At 44.6% G+C, this 19,237-nt stretch overlaps 1 protein-coding gene across 1 annotated transcript in view; it reads left to right on the top strand.

Moving 5' to 3' along the window:
* Window positions 1–19,237, top strand: part of PTPN13 (protein tyrosine phosphatase, non-receptor type 13) — a gene marked incomplete at its 3' end in the record, with an annotated part of 206,803 nt that overhangs the window by 102,740 nt on the left and 84,826 nt on the right. Inside the window, exons 6-7 of the mRNA XM_015416359.1 lie at window positions 2,532–2,625; window positions 7,626–8,198. Coding sequence (XP_015271845.1) covers window positions 2,532–2,625; window positions 7,626–8,198 — 667 coding nt within the window. The remainder of the gene's footprint in view (window positions 1–2,531; window positions 2,626–7,625; window positions 8,199–19,237) is intronic.

The raw sequence follows: 19,237 nt of genomic DNA on the forward strand, positions 1-19,237 counted from the left end.
GCACTACGGTCAGGGACTCAACATCTACTGGCTGTTCCAGGTCCCCGTTCTATTAGACTCAGCATGACCAGGAACAGGGCGTTCTCGGTGGCGGCTCCTATCTGGTGGAATGAGCTCCCAGAGGAGATCAGGGCTCTGCGGGACCTAGCACAGTTCCGCAGGGCCTGCAAGACGGAGCTCTTCCGCCAGGCTTTTGAATAGGAGCCGCCACCACTAGTCCACCACTAGTCCACCAGCAGTCCATCATTAGTGCACTAGTGCACCACCATCGCACTAGCTACCATCTATCCCCCATATATGGACATCAAGATGGGGCATGCACATCTAGTTGCTGCATTATGGGCGAGAACGGGATGGTCAGGGACAGTCATCTTGCTTTTAGAAATTTTAGAATTTGTACAGATTGTATAATTTGCTAGGCATCAAAATCTGTTTTAAATAGGGTTGTAATTTAATATTTTGTATTGTTTTAGGGTTTTATCTGGCAATATGCCCTGTAAGCCGCCCTGAGCCTCCGGGGAGGGCGGGATAAAAATGTGAATAATAAATAAATAAATAATAAACTGCAGGCTGTAGAAGGTCGGTAGTTCAGCAGTTCGAGACCTGAGTTGCCGCATAACGGAGTGAGCTTGCGTCTCTAGTTCCAGCTCCTGCCAACCTAGCAGTTCGAAAGCAGGAAATTGCAAGTAGATAAATAGGTACCACTTCAGTGGGAAGGTAACAGCGTTCCGTGCGCCTTGGTGTTTAGTCATGCCAGCCACATGACCACGGAAACGTCTTCGGACAGCGCTGGCTCTTCGGCTTTGAAACGGGGATGAGCACCGCAACCCTAGAGTTGGATTCGACTGGCTTTCGAGCAAGGGAACCTTTACCTCTACTTTACTTTTACTCATAGGAAAGCATTCTTAGGTTGCACTGTAGGGGCCTCTGCCACTGGTTTAGTTGTAAGGTCGATTACAATTTGGTGGTAGTTCTGTATTTTTACTGCCATCCACCTGTGGCCTGCTGCTGCAGTTTCATATGTTTGTGAGAGAATAACTATTAGGCATACACAAAATTCCCATTTGTGAGGGATGGGAAGGAAGCAAAGGATGGTTGGTTTGTGCAGATACATTGTCCTCCTTTGGAATTAATGAATAAAAGATTTGGGAAGTCCCTGGCTGTGAACATACAGTAATACTGATGGTTTTATATAAACAAGGTGGGCAGAAAGATGAAAGGCTTCTTCTAAAATTGCAATACCTGACTGTGATAGATCCAGGGCAGGTGAATACATGGAGATGTGGTTCTTCAAATAAATAGGTCCCAGGCAATACTCCTAAGCCGTGGAGTCTTGTGAGCAAAAATTCTACCTTGTGAGCTACTGGCATTAAAACTGTGAGTGAGCAATTTGGTTACTGCATAAATTCGTTTGCTCTGGAGCCATCCTTCCTGAGCCAAGACAAAAATGTGTGAGCTGGAGGCTAAAAAAACTGTCAGCTAGCTCACACTAACGCAACTTAGAGGGCACACTGGTCCCAGGTAAATACTATATATAGACTATATAGTTTCAAAATTAGAATTGTATGTTCACAGCGGCCATTGTAAATGTGCTGCTGCATTTGTACCCAAATATCTTCAAGGGCAGAACCACACAAAAAAGTAGGGTGGCAGTTTGACATGGAAAGTGAGGGTTGGGAGGAACAGGAGGAACTGGGGATCCTGGTGGGCTACCCTTCTTTGGTGCAATGAAAGGCATTTAAGAAAATATGGGGAAGGTAAGAAGCAAACCTAAGAGACAGCGACAGGAGGATGCAAATGGAAGGGTGAAAAAGAAAGAAAATTACAGTCAAAAGGTTATTTCAGTGTGAGGAAATAGGGAAGTGAGAGACAAACCTGGAATGGATGGGCGGGCATTAGAAATATGCAAATAGGAGAGGGGAATGAAAGCTTCAAGTCTTAGGCAATGATAAGAAGGCGCAGAAAGACCTGGAATTTGGGGGGGAGGGGAAGAAGAAGAGAAGAAAGATCAACTGAAGCCGCCCGATGATTGAATGTGTAAAGGGGTGATGGTGGTTTCTGTTGGCTGTCTTGTTTTATCCTACACATTAAGAAAAATGGTTGAGGAGAGCACAAGCATTTCACACCCCTTTCAAAACTCTCATCCATCCATTTTTGCTCCTTACCAACCCCGCCCATTGGTATAAAGATTCTGCCGCACCCACTGTAGTCCTCCCCTCAGAGGCCACCATTGTCTGGTGGCCATCATTCCTGAAGGAAATCAGTCAAGGAGATCAAAGGCTCTCATGGGCCCGCCAGGTGTGCCGCTGCCCTCAGGTCTTTGGGGATATCCAGCCCTTTCCTGCTCTCCACCCCCACCCCCGCCAGTCACCAGAGTGACAAAACAGACTTTCCATTGGCTAGCTGGGGAGTGTGTTTGTGTATGAAGAACAGTTGCTTTGAAAGTGCTGACCTTTCCCCCCACAGTACTTTCCCCGTAAACATGCTAGCACCGAGATGCTTCAGGTGTGCTTGATCTGCCCTTTCCACAGGTGGATCAGCTTTCCTGCGTTGGGGACAGAAAGCTGCAGACTGATAGGAGCCAGGCCATCCGGGAGAGGCTGAGAGGAAGAGGTCTTCCCACAGGTAAATGTTTGGCAATGAAGGGAGTATTCGTGTTTGTGAACATTTAGTCTGCTTTTTAATCTTCTGCCTTCCAGATAAGTATGGCAAAGGAGGTAAGAGCTCCTCCTTATTTTCTGACTAGACTGACAGGTTTTTGCCTCAGAAGGCAGATTATTGTACCTCTTTGCCAGATGCTACAGATTTATAAATTATTTATTTAGGGCATTTATAACCCACCTTCCTCTGAAATCAGGCTCAACAAGTTGAGAGGGCGGTCTCAAAAGCCAATTTGCGGAATTTCAACAATGTGGAAGTCTTCCTAACAACTTCAGGAAGGCTGTTCCTTAAAATAGGAGTAGCCACTGAAAAAAACTTCTAGATCTTGACTGTGAGAGTCCTAACATCCTCCAGGAGAGAGTAACCAACTGGTGTTAGTCTGGGGTGTGAAGCTATTACACTGGTTGGTACTGAGGGCCCTTCTAGAAAGAACAGCGCTGTTCTAAAACATGACTTTCCAGAGAGGAAATTACTTTAAACTGTGTTTGGGGGCCCAGTTCTGGTTGGGACCACCAAAGCATGGGGGCAAGAGGGGATCCTGCCTTCCACCAGTGCTGTTTTTCCTCCCTGAAATCACACTGGCCATATTCAGGCAGAACAGTACAGGCAGGGAATGCATGATCCCCACCTCCCCCGATCCACAGTGGTCCCTACCAGAACTGGATGCTGTTGGCGCAGTTGGCAGGGAACTCACTTTTTAAAATGGCAGCACATCCCTGGGTTGAACCGGGGGATGCCCATCATGACTAGATGGGCCTTGAGAAAGAACTGCAAGTACCTATTTACTCAAAAGGAAGCATTCTCTTTAGGGCAGCTCTGTGTAGAGTGCATTGCAGTAGGGCTGAGATTACTATTGCATGGAAATCTGGCCAGATTTTCTGGGTGGAAGAACGGGGCCAGCCACCGGATGTATCTAACAGAGGGCACTTCTTGCTACATCCTCATCCTTTTTCTCCAATAAAAGAGATGAGTCTAAACCCACCCTTCAAGTTCTTCCCCTATCAGATTTGTCTTACAGGGAAAATCTTACCCGACCAGAGCTCTAGTTGGGGATAAGAGCATAAAAACATAAGAGAAGCCATGGCTGGATCAGGCCAATGGCCCATCCAGTCCAACACTTTGTGTCGCACAGTGGTCAAAACCCAGGTGCCATCAGGAGGTCCACCCACCAGCAGGGCCAGATCTGAACACACATGGGGTGTGTGTGTGTAAACCAACTCACAGTGAAGCAGTTTCTTGGCTCCTTCACCACAGCAGGGGTGTGTGGATATTTATTTGCCAAATTAGTAAAGTTCTCCTTAGACATCATGGCAGACCAAGATAGTACATTACACAAATGAGCCTCGAGCTCATGTGGTCCCCCTTCTCCTTGGGCATTACAGTTCCTTCCTACACTGCCTTTTTCTCAGCAAACAGTATTTGCCATTACATCTAAAGTGGGCCAGATGGGTTGGATTCAGCGCCGAATTTCTGCTTGGGCTGGACCTTGTGCTTGGGGGAATTGACATCATAAGTTTGGTTTTGTGTGCCATCTGACTTCTTCAACCAAGTATTATGAAGATGGAATATCCAATAAAAGTGGAATATATTGGACTATTAAGATAGTGCAATGCTCAAAGCGTTGAGATTTACAGTGAGCGTGTATAGGCTTATGACAAGTTTCTTAGACAAATATTCAATATTAAGAATATTTTACTTCTTTTTCTTTCCTTCCAGAGGCAAGCCATGTTAAAATATTTAGCTAATTATTTGTAGCACACTCACTACAATAGCACCTGCGGGTCTGAATGATAGAACTGTTGTGAGAGTAGCACTGTTAAAATAGTGCAGTTGTTAAAATGACTATAAATAATGTAAATGTCACTTAATAATTTAATTGTTCAGATATACAGTATTATTAAAGTAGTGTGAGAAACTCCATAAATAAATTCCCTCAAACAAACGAACCAGGGACTACTCTGAAGAAACTGGTCTGATTTTTGAGGCGGTTGCTGCCTGTTAACAGTGCAGTAGTGTCAGTGAGGGCAATTGATTAGGTGTTATGTAACTGCATGCCCATCAATGTGCTTTATCTTTGACAGTTTGGGAATAATAGCTATATTTATCTCTCTGAGAGAATTGTGTTCCATCCCTTTAATGCACCCCTTGACCCTTGGCATTTGTTTCCACGAAGAAACAAAACACATTTCCATGCTCATGCACATAATCTCCCCTCAAAGTTTCCATCTCTGCAAGCCGTAATTGGAACACTGCATCGGAACAAAGTTCAAGGAATGCCTGAAGATTCTTAGTATTGCTTGGCTGAATTGATGCAGATGGATCTGTTGGGCCACTTTGTTAGGGGCGTGGGCAGGGTTTTATGGAGTAGTTGCATTTTTTAATCCCGTGAGAGGAACGCCAGAGAGCTAAAGATGAGACAACAGATGCAGCCCGTGGGCTGCTGTTCAGAGTCAATCCTGTGTTGTGCTTTTGAGAAGCAATTTGAACTGGATGTTGTGATTTCTCAAAAGCAAACAAAGGCTCCTTTGAAAGTATATAAGTCAAAAGAAGGCACTGTTTTACGTGCTCCTGATAACGGGAGGCAATGTAGTACCTTTCAGTGGCACACATGTACCTTTTAGGTATGCAGAAATTTGTATCTTTCTTACAGAACTAATGTATATACTCCGAGAATGTCTGAATATCCAGTGGAGAAGATGTTTCCCGCGTTACATTTTCTCTACATTTTTCTTTTGCTCTGACCATTTTAAGACAGGACTTTTACATCCTGTTTGGCTTCAGAGAGACATTTGAACATCTATTGGTGGTTTTATTTTTCAATTGGATGCCTTCCCTGTTTTGTTTTTGGCTTCTTGTTCCCAGCATACCAAGGGTGCATCCTGATACCAGGCGGCCACATTCTGTGTCTAGTGAAGCCAGCGAAAGAATTCTGCACAGGGTAGTGACAAAGACGCCTTAAGACTATGGCCTGAAAGGGGTTTTTCTTCCCATCTCCCCCCCCCCTTGTTTTTTAGCATTTAGCCTGAGGAACAGTTCTGAAGAACTGGAAAGAAACTCGCATGCTATATTGTGTTATTTTGGCTGGACTCAATGAAAGCCATTACATGACTTGTTTTCAGACTATTATTGTCGAGACCCAGGCTCTAATTCCCACCTTAGGTAATTTAGGACTAAACTTCAAGATACGTGTACTTCCCTGGACCCAACTTACTTTCCCTGCATCTGCTGTTCATTTTAAAAATTGGCGGGAGCCCAAATATGACTTGGAACTGCGGTATGGGGGAAGGAGGGGCTCCTGCCTCCCCCCCCACACACACACCATATTCCCAAGCCAAAACTGCCCAAGCAGAGAGAGTTCATGCAGTTCTAATGCGGGAGATAACCCCGGAGCCATTTTGCCTTGGGAAAATGGCACGGGGGGAGGGGGGAGCAGACACTCTGCTGCTGGTCACAGAGAAGTCAAGCTTGATCCCGGTAGAATCCAGCTGCTGCTGGATATGATGCCATCATCATTATCCTTCAGTGCAGACAAGAAAATCCAGGAGGTCAATGATCACAATTAGCGCACCATTCAATGATGTGTGAATCCGGATTCTATCTGCATAGCACCTTCCTGGATTTTGTTTCTTAGTTATGCTGGATGGAACCTTGGAAACTGGCTTTGGTCTAATAAAAATGATTTCCCTAGCATTCCTTCCAACTAGGGTTACCAACCTCCTGATGGCACCTGAAGATCTGTTATTACAGCTGATCTCCAGACTACCAGGTTCAGTTCCCCTGGAGAAAACCGGCTGCCTTGGAGGATAGATTCTATGGCACAATATCCTGCTGAGGTCCCTCCCCTTCCCAAACAGTCCCCTCCCCAGACTTCACCCCCAGAATTTCCAGTTATTTCCCAACCCAGAGCTGGCAGCCCCACTTCAAAGCCCCCTTCCCCGGCATCATGACCAAGAAACAGAACCTGGGGTGGTGAAGTGGACAGAGGAGCTGATCAGCGTAATTCACAGGGCTGTGCCTGCCCCAGTGTTTCCTCTAAGCTGAGTTAGGAAGGATGGAAGGATGGCTCCAGAGCAAACTAATTTATGCAGTAGCCAAATCACCTGCTCACAACTTTAATGCCAGTAACTCACAAAGTAGAATTTTTGCTGACAGGACTCCACAGCTTAGAGGGAGTATTGGCCTGCCACCACCACCACCACCCCGGTTGGATTAGGGCTGCAGTTTATTATATCTTCCAGTTCCAGCACATGCTTAAATTCCTTCCTGGCCCCAAAGTGGCAATTGGCATGACTCTGGGCACATAAGAAAGAGCCACAAGAGCCAAGCTCTGGCTCATCCCTTCCTGCCCTCCCTCTCACGATCTGCCTATATTCATAGTGAGTCATGGAATCAGTACTGCTGTCAGATGGCCATCTAGCCTTGGTTTAAAAACCTCCAACGATGGAGAGCCCACCACCTTCCGAGGAAGCCTGTAATGGCTTACAATTGTATTTGCCTGCAAGTACCTGGCAAATGGTTAAGTGGTTAAGACGCTGAACTGCAGGCTGGGGAAGGTCGGTAGCTCAGCAGTTCGAGACCCGAGTGTGCCGCATGACGGAGTGAACTCCTGTCTCTAGTTCCAGCTCCTGCCAACCTAGCAGTTCGAAAGCAAGAAATTGCAAGTAGATAAATAGCTACCACTTCAGTGGGAAGGTAACAGCGTTCCGTGCGCCTTAGTCATGCTGGCCACATGACCATGGAAATGTCTTCGGACAGCGCTGGCTATTCGGCTTTGAAACGGAGATGAGCACCGCAACCCTAGAGTCGGATTCAACTGGCTTTCGAGCAGGGGAACCTTTACCTTTACCTTTTTACCTGGCAAAAGAGCTCATTTTCAAACTGTATACTTTCCACAGCTTAAAAACATTGATGTATCTGCCGTATATAATACTGCACATCTTCAAGATAAATTCTTTTCATTCCAGGAAGAAGTTCAGCAGTTGATGCTCCAGACATTCACAAGAGGCAGGTCTCTCAACTGGCCACATTTAACAAAGGGCTTAGCAAATCGATGGGGGTTTTGTCCATCAGAGGCTCACAAGATGAAGAAGAATTTTGCCAAGGCCTTTCCTCCAATTACCACTCTGGTCACGAAGATGCCACAAATACTTGCTGCCCATATCGGTGTAGAGCTGCAGACTTGGAGAGGAAAGGTAACGGAGCCGACACCCGTCCCAAACGAAAAGTTTGGGCTTCCTCCTCAGACTTGCTGTCCACGACTGACTCAGTGATTGAGAGAGACCATGTTGGGAATTCTCACAGGCGGCCCTACCATCACGCAGAGACGGTTGCGGCACGGACTTCAGCAGCTGCTAGAAGCAGAGAGGGAAGATATTCCGATGGGAACATAGCCCTTGATCTCTTTGGTCCTCAAAAACTAGATCAGGTGCGCCACGTGCAAGAGTTTTCAACATCTGTGGCCATTTCAAGTGCCTTTGACAGGATCCGAGAGAGGCAGAAAAAACTGCAGCAGCTGAGACAAGCCATGGATGCCGAAGGTCAGCGGGTTTTCTGATATGCCGTGTTCAGTTTTATTTACTTACATTTGTTAGCCTGTTCTGAAAATTTCAAAGCTGCATACAACAGAGTTTTCAATATCCCGGAATTATAGAGTTGTCAAAACATGACCCTTAAATGGGCAAATAATTGAAGGGCCAAAGGTTACCCATTGAACTCTGTGGGAGAGGGGGTGTTTGAACCTTGGTCTCCACACCCTGGTCTCCAATCCTTTAACCACAATACTGTATTGGCCATGGCTTTCTGGTAGTTGCTTGACTTGAAATGCAGCCATACATAGTATCAAGGAATAGTGATCTGTGTGAAAAAGATGCTAACACTGGTTCAATAAAGACCAAAGCTTAGATACAAATACAATCATATAAGCACAATCAAGTCCAATCTTAAAGTAGAGAAGTTTCCTCTTGAGATAAAGACGTATGAAGAATGATAAACGAAGAATCCGGATATTAAGAGCTCCGTTTCAAAGAACTTCCTCAGTAACTAAACATGGAAGAAATTACATAATAACAATAATAACACATACAGTGTAACGTAAAATAATTACAGTAGTAACAAGATATGTGTAAATACCTGAAACAGTATATCTTCAAATAGGTTACATGCACTCTTGTGAGTTACAGCAACACATCTCCTGTGTTAAAACATGTAAGTCAAGTACCATAAGTATAAACATAATATAACCTGGAGTATAGAAGAATAACAATGACAAAAATTAGCAAGAAACTTACATAAATGGACAGTTGTTGACAGCACATCTCAGGAAAAGCTCAAGGCTTAACGTTACACTTACTTCCATAATTACTGTCTCTACAGACTAGCAACAAGTATCACCTATATAGAAATAATATAAGCTGGAGTATAGAGGAATAATGATGACAAAAAGTAGCAAGAAACTTACATAAATGGGCCATTATTGACAGCACACCTCAAGAAAAGCTCAAGGCTTTACATCACACTTCCTTCCATAATTACTGCCTCTACCAGCTAACAACAAAAAGCACCTATATAGAGACGATGTAAACTGGAGTATAAAAGAATAATGGTGACAAAAAGTAGCAAGACACATAAATGGGCAGTTATTGACAGCACATCTCAGAAAAAGCTTAAGGCTTTACATCACACTTCCTTCCATAATCACTGCCTCTTGAGATGTTCTAATTTTTGTCATTGTTATTCTTCCATGTTTAGTTACTGAGGAAGTTCTTCGAAACGGAGCTCTTAATATCCGGATTCTTTGTTTATCATTCTTCATACATCTTCATCTCAAGAGGAAACTTCTCTACTTTAAGATTGGGCTTGATTGTGCTTATATTATTGTATTTGTATCAAAGTTTTGGTCTTTATTGAACCAGTGTTAGCGTCTTTTTCACACAGATCACTATTCCTTTGTATACCTACACTGTGTGTTCCTCTTTGGTTGCTGCCATGCATAATATCATCAGATCTTAGTTTAGTCTAGGCAATTTTGTCTTTACATTCACATTACAAAGCAATTTAGCTTCTCCCCACTATGAGACTTGTATGTGAAAGGGCTCTGGAGTGTGAGCCAGAAGTCCTTGGTTCAAATCATGGCTCCTGTATGAATTCATTAGGCAGCTTTATACAAGCTCCCTGTCTATAATATGGAGGTGACGGTATTGACTGAACTTACAGAAATGTTGTAAAGATTACTGTGACAACGTGCAAAATGATAGTTGAATACGCAAAGGTGTTATATAAAGGCTGAGTATTGTTCAAGTCTTTAACTTACAATACCAGGCCTGTCTGGCCAACTCCTCCCTTTCCCCCCTTGCCTGAGCTGAGCAGGGACTGGTAAGCTAGAATTAGAATGACTAGGAGCAGTGGCCACTGTCCACTTGGCTTCCCTTTCTATATGTATTGTGGCAGTAGACCACTGGGGAGACAGTCCCTTTTTGGCATAAAAAATGAGGGAAATGGTTTTCTTTTTTTCTTTCATTGTATCTAAGGAAGTGAACTCTGACTCACCAAAAACTCATGCTTAGTCTTTAAGGACTTTTGCTTTGTTTTGCTACAGTAGACTAGCTCCTCTGGAAATGAATATCATTCTACCTAGGTTAAGTTTCAAAACAAGATTATTCCTATGAATTGAAAGTAAACAGGGCCAGCATCAGGAATCAACACTGTTAAAGCAGCCTTTGGAAGGATGGCCACTGTACAGCAGCGGCAGTGATCTCACCCTGAATCTGGGTTGGTGGCATTGGGCCTCTCCAGAAGAATTGCCACCCTGGAAAGGTGGGATCTGCTGAAGATGGGGGTCTTCATACACCTTTGTCTTCCTTCGGCGGGCATGTGTGACTATAGGTAGAGGCAGGGGCTTCTGTTATTCCTTCCATCCTTCTGTACCAGAGGGCAGACAGACAGAGTAAAATTATTCTCCTGCCTCACCCTAAATACGTTAACATTGCTGTCCTCTCTCTATATATTGTGGCAATAGAGTACCAAGAAGATGATCCATTGCATGGCAATCTTACTGTGGTTTACCCATCTCTCAAAACAGCTGTAAATATAACCTTCCCACTCTTTGTACACATGCAATTTGTAAAACTAAGGAGAAAATCACTCCCGGTATTTAGGGCGAGGCAGGAGAATAATCTTACTCTTAAAATGTTTGATGAAGTGTGTGTGGGTTTGTGATTGTACTTACAAAGGCCTAGCCCAGCCTTCCGATGAGCAACAGTTTGATCATTCCTAACTCACACAACTTTTGGGATACCAAAAACACATGGTTACATCTTTTACTCCGAAACCCTTCCTGATTTTTGCAAGTGCCTGGAACTGCAAATGGAAATCAGGCTTAGATATGCTGGCTCTTCCTGTTTGAGCTGCTCATTGGCAAATTTGCTGTGAGCATGCAGCTATAGATTTAGGCCCTTTCCACATTTGCCTGCCACTCTGGATCTTCTCAGTGTTTGTGTCGAGGCAATTTAAGTCCGCGGCAAAACAGCATTCGAAAAATGGGCAACAGCAGGCTGAAGCTGGGCTGACCACTGAAAGGAGGTAACGTAATGCAGAACCGGGGGGGGGAGGGGGAATCCAGAATAAAAAGAAGTTTGAATTTGATTTTAGTGCAGAACTGGGGGGGGGTTGGACAGAATAAAAAAGTTGAATTCAATTTTAGTGCAGAATTGCTTGGAGGACACCATGGTGAACATGGATTAAAAGGCGAGTGAAGAAAGGGCCTTAGTCTACCTTTTCCACAATCAAATTTCTGACTCCATTTCCATTGTAAATACGTTGCCTGAGATATTTGACATACATTCTAGCTTTTCAAAAAATATCCCTTTAGTTTATCCCTGTGTAATGTTTTGTGTACTCTTCCCGGTACAATGCATTAACAAGAGAGGGAAGAATTTGAACATGACAGGGAAAAACATTGACATTGTCATGATTTTAATTTTGCTGACTCTAGAAAGATACCCCCCAGCCTCTCTCCTTAACCACCTCTCAGCTGATAAGGTAGTCATGCCTTAGAAGACTCCTCCGGCAACAACAAGAACCGTGAAAGTAATATCAAAATGGTTAAAATACCATGGTATTTCTGAAAGTGTTTACTTCAGAGTCACTGTTTTGGAGGAGTAGCATTCACCCGTAGAAAAAACTAATCAGGGTTTGCTCAGTAAGGTAAAGGTAAAGGTTCCCTTGCTCGAAAGCCAGTCGAATCCGACTCTAGGGTTGCGGTGCTCATCTCCGTTTCAAAGCTGAAGAGCCAGCGCTGTCCGAAGACGTTTCTGTGGTCATGTGGCCGGCATGACTAAACACCTAGGCGCACGGTTTGCTCAGTACTCCAGAGTTATTATCCTCTGTTTAAGTCCATATTGTTACAATAGTCACTTGCCTATACAATTTGTAACTTGATTACTTAGATGTATCAGTGAACAGTCTATATAATTTGTAATTGGATTACTTAGATATAGAAGAAAATAATATAAGGGTGGTGTTTTAACTATTTTGATATTAGTTTCACGGTTCTTGTTGTTGCTCGGTGCCTACTGTGAAGCTCATTTTTCATGCAACTATTCTTTAGGAGACTCCTCCATCACGGCGGCTACCCAGTCTCCTTCCTCTCCCCGTGTAGTCACTACGTGGGGAGAGTTAAGTCTCCATCCCCAGACTAGATAAGACATGGTATGATATTTAGAACTGAACTATTATATGCCTTATGGCATTTCTAGAAGATGTGATCTGTTCTTATGACTTGAGTGAGGGTTTGGGCCTATGTTTGAATGTCATGGCCAGTTGGAGCTTGATCAAACCAGGAGGTGTTCAGTGAAGCTCTGCGGGCGAGAGGAGGAGGGAGGGGACCTCGCAAGCACAGCAAACAGTGTTTGTGCCGATGCCAACAAGCCTTTGTTTAGTTAGAGCTTGCTTGCTGTGATGTCTGAGTGCAGCTAGTAGCTGAAGCAAGAAGCTTCTTATTCACAAATATGTTCGGCTGGATGCTTCTGCTGGATGCGGAGTTAGGCATTCAAACACTCCCATGAAAACTTGGCTGTCATCCCAGTTTCTGCAGCAGACTTCAGCCCTTTGTATTACATCATCTTGTGCATTCTAATATGTTGTGAGAACCAGATTTGACCAGTGAATACTGTCAGGCTGGGCCCCATGGAGGGCTTGGACTTTGTGTTTGGACTTGGGCAGGTCTCGGGCGGCTTCTCTTCTGCAAAATGACGTCATTGTATGCAGTACTCCCTCTAAACCGTGGAGTCTTGTGTGCATAAATTCTACTTTGTGAGCTACTGGCATTAAAGTTGTGAGCGTGCGATTGGGCTACTGCATAAATTAGTTTGCTCTGGAGCCATCCTTCCTGAGCGAAGACAAAAATGTGTGAGCTGGAGGCTAAAAAACTGTGAGCTAGCTCACACTAACTCAGCTTAGAGGGAACACTGGTTGTATGTGCCATGCTGGAACCAAAACAATACTCTGCATGCAGAAAAGTGGAGTGCCTTGTTTTATTGCTTGCAGATTCGCTCATCTGTGATAATTTTGTACTGTTTATTCTGCATCAACTAGTTGAAAGGTGGGGCAAATACTTATGCAGAGAACTAGAGCCCTGTTGGAGATGAGCCTTCAGCCATTGTGGAGTGAAAGCTTGGAACCACTGAGCATGAGCTATGGAACCAGGCATGGTGACTATGACAGCCTCCCCGGCAAAATTCCCGTCTTACCCCGGAAGCCTTTATAGCCCTTTCCAGTCAGGAAGAGCCAATGGTCTAGGTGGGAGGAGCCGCTCCAAACCAAGACACCCTTTATTGTCAGGACAGTGGGTTGTGTCCTACAGAACATTTTGACTTATGCAAGAGTTCTTAGGAAAGTAGAAATGAAAAGTTATCACAAGGAGCCTTTGCACTATGGCAACTGGACTTCATCCCATCTTATGTTTCCTCTTGCACAAGACTTAGTGTTAGGTGTATTTTAATAACATCCACCCCCACCTGATAATGACTTTCTTCAGTGAAATCATTTTGTGCCTCCAAATTGCATTGTAATGACTGCATCAGTAGCCTTTTACTTTTTGATCTTTTGTACGCAGCAACACTGACTGGAAATGAAGTCAGTGCTTGCTCTTCCAGTAACTCTTGCTCAGCGTTTTGAAGGAACTGAACTTCCTTAAGTAAAACATCTCCGCTGCTATTAGATGGTGGGACCCAATCCACTGTTTCAACCTGTAACTCTGGTGGCTCACCTCTCAAAGCAATAGCATGTAGATCCATCGGTTCCCTTGTAGCTCGTTGCCACTGGCAATCCTATTTGGCCCTTTGTTGGCCATTTAACAGACATTCTCTGCATGCTTCCAAACATATTCACCTCCTTAATTGTCACTTGCATATAACTGCACTTGCTGGCATTTAACCCATTACTTTTCTTATGCCCTGGCCTGGATGGCCCAGGCTAGCCCTGCAGATCTCGGAAGCTGAGCAGGGTTGACCCTGATTATAGTGTTTGGATGGGAGACCACCAAGGAAGTCCAGGGTTGCTATGCAGAGGCAGGCAATGGCAAACCGCCTCTGAACATCTCTTGCCTTGAAAACCCTATGGGGTCTCCATAAATTGGCTGCAACTTGACAGCACTTTCCACCACTACACTACCAGTTTGGTGTAGTGGTTAAGTGCACGGACTCTAATCTGGGAGAACCGGGTTTGATTCCCCACTCCTCCACTTGCACCTGGCTGGATGACCTTGGGCAAGCCATAGTTCTGGCACAGCTGTTCTTGAAAAAGAGCAGTTTCTGTCAGAGCTCTCTCAGCCCCACCTACTTCACAGGGTGTCTGTTGTGGGGAGGGGAAGGGAAAGGAGTTTGCAAGCCGCTCTGAGACTCCTTTGGGTAGTGAAGGGCGGGGTATAAATCCAATCTCCTCCTCCTCCTCTTCTTCTTCTACTCTTCCTCCTCCTCCTCCTACCCTGTCTCAAGGAATATAAATATCCTGTTTCTTTCTCATAGAGAATTGTGTATTTCAGGATCTTCTGGGGTGGGGAGCTGTTCTTTTCCTTTTCTTGGTGGTGACAGGATTCTGTATACAATTTTGTAAACTGTCAGCGATACAAATCAGTGGAGCTAAAAGATAATACAGTAATACATGGATAAAATGTTGAACTGGAGCTGGCTAGCTTTTCCACTGGTGAAAAAGAGAGGAAGAGTATCCCCTTTGATCACTGAAAAGAATATTTTAATGAGTTCTGCACAGACAAAACCCATGTAGAACAGGAGCTGTAATAAGGAGGGTAACTGGTCAAGACTGAGCAAAAACCTAGCTAGATCCATCCAGCCCATTGTCTGTCTGGAGAAGTTTGTTTTGGTTTTGTTTTAAATGAAAAATTTCTCAGGATGCAGAATTTTGCACTTAATAACAATATTTGCCTTTAGAACAAAGTTTGAGTCCAGTGGCACCTTTAAGCCCAAAAAAGTTTTATTCTAAGGTATAAGCTTTCATGTGCACACAAAAGCTTATACCTTGAATAAAACTTTTCTGGTCTTACAGATGCCACTGGACTCAAACTTTGCTCTATTGCTTCAGACCAACATGGCTACCCACTTGGATTAATATTTGCCCTTGTGTGGTACTGGAATGGAACTGTGGCCTACACACAACCTTGCCTAATTTCTACAGCAGCTACAAGGACAAGGATGAAATTTTGTAAAACTCTATTTGGGGCCAAAGTAAAACAAGATGAGAGATCCAGGATCTGTAGTTCATGAGGGACCTACTTTGAAGAGAAGTGAGGGGAGAGAGGGTTTTTATCCCTTTCCTTCTTCCATAATTTAATGCGCGCCTCCATAGTTAGCTCTGTGGAAGAGGGGAAAAAAGAGGTATAGGTATGTGAAGCTGACCTGCTCCACATCTCCCTGCTTATCCAATTGCAGCTTTGAAGGGCATTTTGAGATTATGGGGAAAGCATGGGGGAAAAAAACTGAACCTAGTGACCTTTCACCTTTCTTGAAAGTTGCTGCCTGAGGCTGCTAATTAGGTTTTTTCTTTTTTAGAAAAAAAAAATCCGCTGAAGGACCTAAGAATGGATCTTTTGACTGTTGTTCATTTTGGCCCTTTGATTATATTGCCGTATAAATGATGCTAGGGGTGTGGCCTCGGTACCAGTCTTTGGCCTCTTCAAAGGGTTGGAAAAAAAGCTTTCAAAATAAGGTCTGATTTTGAGGAATATATTTATCAAATGTGATAACTGCTCCCACTGTGTTGTAATTCGGTTCTGCAAAGCTGTGATTTTTTATTAGGTCTAACATGCAGAGCTTTCTTGCCGTGGGGTCTGTGGAGGCCCGTCAACCAAGTTACGACTTGCCCTTGACAGTCTCAGCAACTTAAGTGAATTTAGCCCCAAACCTGCCTCAAAGATGTATTTGTATTTGTTCATACTCTTGGTGGCCCTTGCGAGCTTAAGAATCAGGTCATTCAAGTCATATCAGTACTAAGGGTTGCCAGGTCCCCTCTGGCAGGGGATAGGACATAGGGTTGCCAGAGCCAGGCTGGGAAACTCCTGGAGATTCAGGCATTGAGCCTGATGAGGACAGGGAATTCAGTGGGGTACAAAGGTAAAGGCTTCCCTTGCTTGAAAGCCAGTCGAATCCATTTCTAGGGGGCAGTGCTCATCTCTGTTTCTAACTCGAAGAGCCAGCACTGTCCGAAGACATTTCTGTGGTCATGTGGCCAGCATGACTAAATGCTGAGGTTCACAGAACACTGTTAACCTTCCCACTGAAGCGGTACCTATTTATCTACTTGCAATTTCTTGCTTTCAAACTGCAAGATTGGCAGGAGCTGGGGCCAGAGATGGCAGCTCAGCATCTTAACCTCGAAGCCACCGCAACCCCATCAATGGGGTACAATGCCACAAAGTACATCCTCCAAAGCATCCATTTTCTCCAGGGGAACTGGTAAGAACATAAGAACATAAGAGATGCCAATGTTGGATCAGGCCAAAGGCCCATCCAGTCCAACACTCTGTATCCCACAGTGGCCAGAAATACCAGTGCCATCAGGAGGTCCACCAGTGGGGCCAGGACATTAGAAGCCCTCCCACTGTTGACCCCCCCAAGCACCAAGATGACAGAGCATCACTTGCCCCAGAGTCCCTATCTATACCTTGATCTCTGTAGCCTGGGGGTGAGCTGTAATTCTGGGGGATCTCCTGGTCACAACTGGAGGCTGGCGTCTCTATTTAGTGGAGAAAAGCACCTTCCCTGGGCTGGAGGTCCACCACCATGGATCTAAAAGGTTCAGTGGTAGAGCTTATACCTTGCATGCAGAGGGGCCCTGGTTCAAGCACTGGCACCTTCATTTTCTGTGCCTAGTTGCATGAGTGGTTAAAGGACTTCTCCTGATTGTGTATAGTATTGGTTCTAGTGTGTCCTCTTCGTTCTGTTTAAAGGATGGGCCATTGCTTTGTGGATGAGCATCTCCTTTGCATACAGAAGGTCCCAGGTTTGATCACTGGCATCTGCAATTTAAATGGACCAGGACATGTGAAAAAAAACCCTTTACCTGATATCCTGCAGTCATAGTTGAAAAATGTTCTAGACCAATGGTTTGACTCAGTAGAAGGAAGCCTCTCATGTTCAAGAGATTTGTTTTGTTACTCCCTTGAAGCTTGTTGATGGTTGCCTGGGCACCAGCCATTAATATCTTTGATCAAGGTCCTTTTCTCCCCCACAACCAGTTCTCTGTCTTCTGAGAATTATTATAAAGTTTGTCGTTTAGATTCCAGCTTTGGCAATGGAGCATGTTTGGATGTCATCCCAACACCTTTACCCACTCCTTGATCGCCAGCTGCAATTATCTTTTTCATCATATGAAAGTGGGGTGTGATTCAGCCAGTTTTGTAATGATTCCTTCTTTTTAGTAAGAATACATACATATGAATTTGTGTTGTGCAAAAGTTAGACATTTGGCCTACGTAGCCCCAGGATTTTCTGCACTGAATTGCAGTGGCTATTCATGGTCTCTGGCAGAGATGGGTGTTCCCCAGCACCTGCTACAGAAATCCTATTAGCTGTGGATGGCAGAGACTGAACATGAAATCTCGTGCATTCAAACCGAGGCACAGGAGGGCAGTGTGGGGAAATGAGTTTAAAAAAAAAAAATCACCATTACATTGATGGTATGAGATGGGTTCTACTGGGCTTGCCTCCAGAAATGCTGTCATGCCATCAGTAGAATCATAGAATCATAGAGCTGGAAGGGGCCATACAGGCCATCTAGTCCAACCCCCTGCTCAATGCAGCATCAGCCTAGAGCATCCCTGACAGCTTTTTGTCCAGCCGCTGCTTAGCCAGTGAGTCTTTAAGCAGTGGCTGGATTTGTTGTACTTTAAGCAGTGCAACAAAGCCCCCTCAGTCCCCTCCTGGCTGGCAACTCTAATGCAACCAAAGTGACTCTCCACCAATCGTTGCAGCTATTAATGTAATTTGTGAAGGCATCTACCATTTCCCCACAATAACTTTCCTTTCAGGGTGGGATTAAGGCACACGAAGGCCTTAAGCTATGTCAAGTTTAAGAGGCCCCATAGCATTACCAAACAAAATGGTATTTTAGTAATTCTTGGTATTTTTTTTAAATTTCGATTCCCCTCATAATCTGAAGTGTTAAACTGTAGTTTATTTGACTTGTGCCTAAATCCAGCTGTTTCCTCCCCATTGCTAATTTGCTGCTTTTCTTTTTCGTTTTAGAAGGGAAGTCTTGGTTCTTTTTATGCTCGCGTGTGGTTTCTTGCAAGAACAAATACGGCCCCATGCACACCGTGCTTTTGTTGCTTGACATAATCTCTGTGCTTCAGATATATACTTTTATAAATCCAGTGTTCTGCGGATCAGGTTTTCATGTGGTTTGTGTGGTGTTTTGTTGGGTCGTGTCAATACCAAGAACATTGTATTTTGTTGAATTTGAACAGACTTGACAGCACAGATCACTGTTGCAAGAGAGGCTTTGGAAGAACATGTGCAAATTGGTTTTCAGGGAAAACCTCTTGCTGTTCCTGGCTGCAGGATTTCTTGGCCTGGGTGACAGCCAATGCCTACTTTAACTTGATGTTGGAATTAGCTAATAATGTGTTTGTGTGCATGTTAATGGATGTATAGACAGGGGTCATTTTGTAGAAAAAGAGGTTCAGGAGCTCATTAGCATAACTCATTAGCATAACTTATTTGCATATGCCACACCCCCTGACCTCACTGGAAGAGTGTCCGAAGGCAACACCCACCGCTCAGGCTCCACTGGACTCTTTTGGATTGCTAGCTATTGGGGGTGGGGGGAACGTGCAGATGTGTCCTCACAGAGGAGGGAGAGCTTGTACCTGAATAAACTTTAAAGGTGCCACTGGACTGTTTTGGACTGAGGGGCCAGGGGGGACCTCTGCAATTTACCTGGCTGCTTCCTGCTCTGACTGAGGGCTGCTGGGAGCAGGGGGTGGGGCTTCTTGCATGTGCCTGCCCCCTGGGCTCTTTACTGCCGGAGCTCCGCTCCTGTGCGCTCCTGCAGGAAATGACCCCTG

The sequence above is a fragment of the Gekko japonicus genome, unplaced genomic scaffold (assembly GCF_001447785.1).
Source record: "Gekko japonicus isolate JY-2015 unplaced genomic scaffold, Gekko_japonicus_V1.1 scaffold1212, whole genome shotgun sequence".
Lineage (NCBI taxonomy): Eukaryota > Metazoa > Chordata > Lepidosauria > Squamata > Gekkonidae > Gekko > Gekko japonicus.